This window comes from Vigna radiata, unplaced genomic scaffold (assembly GCF_000741045.1).
Source record: "Vigna radiata var. radiata cultivar VC1973A unplaced genomic scaffold, Vradiata_ver6 scaffold_133, whole genome shotgun sequence".
Classification (NCBI taxonomy): Eukaryota; Viridiplantae; Streptophyta; class Magnoliopsida; order Fabales; family Fabaceae; genus Vigna; species Vigna radiata.
Genome location: NW_014543257.1, coordinates 857,841 through 863,591, shown reverse-complemented (window position 1 = coordinate 863,591; position 5,751 = coordinate 857,841). Strand labels below are relative to the sequence as shown.

The window sequence follows — 5,751 nt, the reverse complement described above, 5'->3', positions numbered from 1 at the left end:
TTAGCATACTCTCTGCTATAATCACACTGATACTCTCACACTTGATTGAGTTTCACCCTCTTTCCGTTCTAAGCATCCACTTGCTGAGGACAGAGGGTCTTCTTACACCGACATCTAACTTGATCGTCGGAGTACCTTTACAGGTACCACCCCACTCCCGGGCAAAGATTGGAGTGTGACAGACGGTCTGAAGAACGGACGGCAAAGGAGATTGAAGATCTCTCATCTGAAGGAAGCGGAATTACGTCATTGAGGTTAGTGCTTTCGGTCCTAGAAAATTCCTACCGAAACATTTTGGCGCCCACCGTGGGGCCAAAAGCGAAGACTCCCAATGGTGACCACCCGAAGCATGGACGGTACTGATCATACAGAGCTCATAACACGACTTCAGGGTCAACTGGAGCAGCAAACCCAGATGATTCGTCAGCAACAGGAGGCACATCAGAAACTCGTGGCAAAAATAGCCCAACTTAAAGAAAGACGGCCGGAGGCGACAGAGGATAATAGCCACACTGGCAATCACAATAATGGCCACCACAACAGCCGAAATAATCGCCACCATGACGATAGCGGTCCTCCTCCGCGATCACCTGAACTGCTACCATTCACTGAAGAGATTATGCAAGCCATAATGACCGATCGACCACCCCCTCAAATTGAAAAATTTGACGGGACGACAGATCCAGAACACCATCTCCGAAACTTCATCGACTCCATGGCTTTCTACTCCAACAATGATCCAGTCAAATGCAGGGCCTTCTCCCTATCTCTCAAAGACGAAGCCCTAGAATGGTACTATACTCTTCCTCCAAACTCTGTTGACAGTTTTTATACTGTCACCACGCTCTTCAAGAGGCAATTCTCTGCCAACCGGAGGGAAAGGGTGTCCGCTGCCGAACTCGTCAATCTCAAACAAGGGAGAGACGAACCATTGAGGACATTCATGCGCAGATATTCGGAGACTGCTAGGAGAGTGAAGGGTGTCTCCCATGAATTCATTATCAACAACCTCCCCAACTACCTCAAGCCAGGATTTGTCTCGGAAAATCTGTATGCCAAATTGCCGAAAACTATGGAAGAATTACAAGAAAAAATGAACAAATTCATCGAAATGGAGGACCAACGACATTACCGGAAGAAGATCGAAGCTCCGGTCACAGATGCTAAATGTGATGATAGACGAACGGGTGACAGGGGTCGTAATCAAAGGCCCCACCGGAGAGAACTAAAAGCCCCGCTCGGTCCTCGATATGACCATTATACACACCTTTCAGCTCCAAGGGAAAAGGTGTTTGACAAAGCCCTCCAAGCCAACCTAATTACCATTCACAAAAGGCGTACGCCTAAAGATGCGGACGCGTCCAAGATATGTCGGTTTCATGATAACCAAGGACATTCCACCGAGGGATGTCAAGAACTTAAAGATGAAATAGAAAGATTAGTCCGTGCGGGATACCTGTGAGAATTTGTTAAAGCAGAGACAGGCCAACGGGGACGTTCCCCCAGAAAGTTTAGAAGAAGTCCCGAACCTTCGCGCTGAAAACCCGAACGTCCTCGTGAGCGTTCGAGAAGCAGATCCAGAAAGCGAGACACGACCCCAAAAGGGTCGCGTTGGCACCATCTCAAGAGGCTTTGTCGGGGGAGGAGCCTCATCTTCTGCTTGCAAGAGACACTTGCGGAACTTGCGTAACGTCCACACAATAGCCCGGAATCCTTTGTCAATGCCGGACATCACCTTTACCGACAGGGATTTTCATGCCCCGGACCCGGAACAGGATGATCCTATGGTCATTAAGGCCCGAATTGCGGAGTATGATGTGAGCAAAGTCCTAATCGACCAAGGAAGTTCTGTCAACATTCTATACTGGACAACATTCCAGAAGATGGCCCTGGCAGAGGAGGCCATAACACCCTTTCACGAGCAGATTGTCGGTTTTGCAGGAGAACGCGTCGACACCCGGGGATACCTCGACCTGAGGACCCGCCTGGGTACCGGTGACCAATCCAAAGAAATCCGTGTGCGCTTCTTGTTAGTGGAAGCCAATACTTCATACAATGCTCTTCTCGGACGTCCATGCCTGAACGCCTTCGGAGCAATTGTATCAACTCCTCATTTGGCGATGAAGTTCCCATCCGGAAGAGGCGAAATATGCACCGTTCGAGCATATCAGAAAACCGCTCGGCAATGTTACACAGCCTCCTTAAAAGCCACGACATACAGAAAAGAGAGAAGGCCTGAAGCCATACTGGTCGACCTAGACCCGAGGACCAACACAGATGACCGGATTCAACCCCAGGGGGAGATCAAATCGTTCGTCCTGGGGAAGAATGATGAACAGATTACTAACATAGGAGCTGACCTCACTCTTGTGGATGAAAGCAACCTCGCCACACTGTTATGAACAAGCAGCAACCTCTTTGCATGGAGCGCCTCAGATATGCCCGGCATCCACCCCGACGTCATCACTCACAAGTTGTCCATATTCCGAGAAGCTCAACCGATTGCACAGAAGAAGAGAAGGCTCGGCACTGAAAAAAGGGTGGCGGTACAAAAGGAAGTTGACAAGTTGATCTCGGCCGGATTCATCTGCGAAATAACGTACACCACTTGGTAGGAAAATGTGGTCATGGTTAAAAAAATTGAACGGTCAGTGGAGAATGTGTGTAGATTTCACCGATCTAAACAAGGCCTGCCCCAAAGATAACTATCCCCTCCCCAGCATTGATCGCCTGGTGGATGGCGCCTCCGGTCACATGGTCCTCAGTTTCTTAGACGCATACTCGGGGTATAATCAAATTCCAATGTATGCCCCGGATCGAGACAACACGGCTTTCATCACCGAGCAAGCTAATTATTGCTACAAGGTAATGCCATTCGGCCTAAAAAATGCAGGTGCCACCTATCAACGACTCATGGATAAAATCTTCCACAATCAAATCGGGCGTTGCATGGAGGTTTATGTGGATATTATGGTCGTACGAAGCTGTTCCCATCAGCAACACTTACGAGATCTGACAGAGGTCTTCCAGCAACTCAAAAGGTACGGTTTACGCCTCAACCCGTCCAAATGCACCTTCGGAGTATCAGCAGGTAAATTTCTTGGGTTCATGCTAACAAGCCGTGGAATCGAAGCCAACCCGGAAAAATGTCGAGCAATACTGGAAATGAGAACCCCAACCAAATTGAAAGAAGTTCAATGCCTAGTCGGACGCCTCACCGCTTTATCACGGTTTATACCGAGGCTTTCCGAGCACATCAAGCCGATACTCAACAACATGAAGAAAAATGTTCCTCGACATTGGGACGATCACTGTGAGGCGGCCTTCTCCGCCGTAAAAAACATATTGACTAACCCGCCTATCATGAGCCGTTCAGAAGAGGGGTTTGACTTACAATTATATCTTTCCACGTCCGGTCATTCGGTAAGTGCCGCCCTCATACAGGAAACACCGGTATTTAAACTCATCTATTTTGTTAGCAGAACCTTGCAGGGAGCCGAGGAACGATATTCACAGGTGGAGAAAGTGGCATTGGCCTTTCTTACTGCGGCCCGGCGGCTTCGCCCATACTTTCAAAGCCATCAAGTTGTCGTCCGAACCAATCATCCTGTCGCCAGGATCCTCAGGAAACCGGACTTAATCAGAAGGATGGTTTCCTGGTCCATTGAATTATCCGAATTCGGCTTACGCTTCGAGCCACAAGGCTCCGTCAAAGGACAACACTTGGCAGATTTTGCAGCCGAGCTACTCACTGCAACAGAACCGTCCGTGTGGAATTTGAACGTTGACGGATCTTCAGATAAACGAGGAGCAGGAGCCGGAATAGTATTGGAAGGACTGAACGGTCTTCTTGTCGAGCAGGCCATATCCTTCACGTTCCAGCTCAGTAACAATCAGGCAGAGTATGAAGCTCTCATCAGCGGATTACTCCTGGCGGCCGAACTAGACATCCAACACTTAGAATGCCGAATGGATTCTCAATTGGTTGTGGGGCACATTAACGGCACTTTCCAGGTCAAAGACAACCATCTGTTGCGATACTACCACAAAGTCAGCGACCTTATTAAAGCGTTCAACACTTTCAGAATTATTCATGTACCCAGGGAACAAAATTCCCGAGCAGATTTACTCTCCAAGCTAACACATAGCCGAGGAAATTCCCAGCTTACCTCGGTAATCAAAACCAAGCTAGATTAACCCCTTTTGGAAATGTGCACCACCAGCATTATTCCTTCCACAACTGACTGGTGGCAGGATATAATACAGTTGATAATTCAGCAAGAACAAGGCGCTCGGGTGAGTGCGGCTGATTCTAAGCGAATTGCTCGCTTCACATTCATAGGAGATGATCTTTATCGACGCGGATACACTACACCTCTGTTGAAGTGTTTATCCAGCGAAGAAGCCAAGTACGTCATGCAAGAACTACATCATGGAATTTGCGGCTCTCATTCAGGAAAGAGAACACTCAGAGCCAAGATATTACGGGCAGGTTTTTACTGGCCCACAATTGAACAAGATTGCAAGGAGTTTGTTCAAAAATGCATTTCCTGCCAGTCCCACGGACATGATACTCGGATCCCTTCGTCCGAATTGATGGCCATCATATCCCCGTGGTCGTTCGCACAGTGGGGGATGGATATAGCTGGACCCCTACCGCTCGCAAAAGGATAATGCAAATACCTTTTGGTGGCAATCGATTACTTCACTAAGTGGATCGAAGCAGAGGCTCTTGCAACAATCAGTGCCCGGAAAGTACAAAGTTTCATCTGGCACCTAATTTGCCGATTCGGCATACCACAGAAGATCATTACTGACAACGGTCGGCAATTTATCGACCGTACGGTAGAAGATTTCCTCAAAGGACTTGGTATCAAACATGTCACAAGTTCTGTAGAACACCCTCAAACCAACGGGCAGGCCGAGGCTACAAACAAAGCCATCATCTCCGAGTTAAAGAAACGCCTTGGACAAGCTAAAGGCTTGTGGGTCGAAGAGCTGCCTGAAGTACTTTGGGCCTACCGGTGCACACCACACGGATCAATAGGTGAGACCCCATTCAACCTCACGTACGGCACAGATGCCATGTTACCGGTCGAAATAGGAGAACCGTCTCTCCGACGGCATATACAAGATATGACTCTCAATGAAGAACAACTACGGATGAACCTCGATACCCTACACGAACGGCGCGAAATTGCGTTAATCAAGAATGAAGCACAGAAGCGATTGATAACCAGACGATACAATACCAAAGTCAGGCCTCGACATTTCACCGAAGGAGACCTCGTTTGGCGGAAACGAGGTGACGCACGAAAGAACAAATCACACGGCAAGCTGGCTGACAATTGGGAAGGACCTTTCCGAATCAGCAAAGATTTGAAGAACGGAGCATATCAACTGGAATACTTGGATGGCAAAATGGTGCCGAACACTTGGAACGTCACCCATCTCAAATTTTATTATAGTTAATGTTTTGTTATTCATTACACTTTACAGAACACTTTTCTTTTCTTTCAAGAATTATTTCAATATAGTATTCCAGCTACATCTCTTGCAGATTATTTATCAAAGTCATAATACATCAAGACCCACTGAGTCTTGGTCATCCATGGACTATAACGTCCACCAATTACACTAGACCGACCGAGTCTAATTACATCAAGACCCACCGAGTCTTGGTTCAACACATACATCAAGACCCACCGAGTCTTGGTCATTCATGGACTATAACGTCCACCAATTACACTA

At 47.7% G+C, this 5,751-nt stretch overlaps 2 protein-coding genes across 2 annotated transcripts; both read left to right on the top strand.

The window, feature by feature from the left end:
• Nucleotides 1–349: 349 nt before the first annotated feature.
• Nucleotides 350–2,402, top strand: LOC106753444. The gene is made up of 2 exons (XM_014635252.1): nucleotides 350–1,288; nucleotides 1,479–2,402. The coding sequence occupies exons 1-2, from the start codon at nucleotides 350–352 to the stop codon at nucleotides 2,400–2,402; spliced, it is 1,863 nt and encodes a 620-aa protein (XP_014490738.1).
• Nucleotides 2,403–2,658: 256 nt separating this feature from the next.
• Nucleotides 2,659–5,472, top strand: LOC106753443. The gene is made up of 3 exons (XM_014635251.1): nucleotides 2,659–4,173; nucleotides 4,255–4,492; nucleotides 4,727–5,472. The coding sequence occupies exons 1-3, from the start codon at nucleotides 2,659–2,661 to the stop codon at nucleotides 5,470–5,472; spliced, it is 2,499 nt and encodes an 832-aa protein (XP_014490737.1).
• Nucleotides 5,473–5,751: the final 279 nt, after the last annotated feature.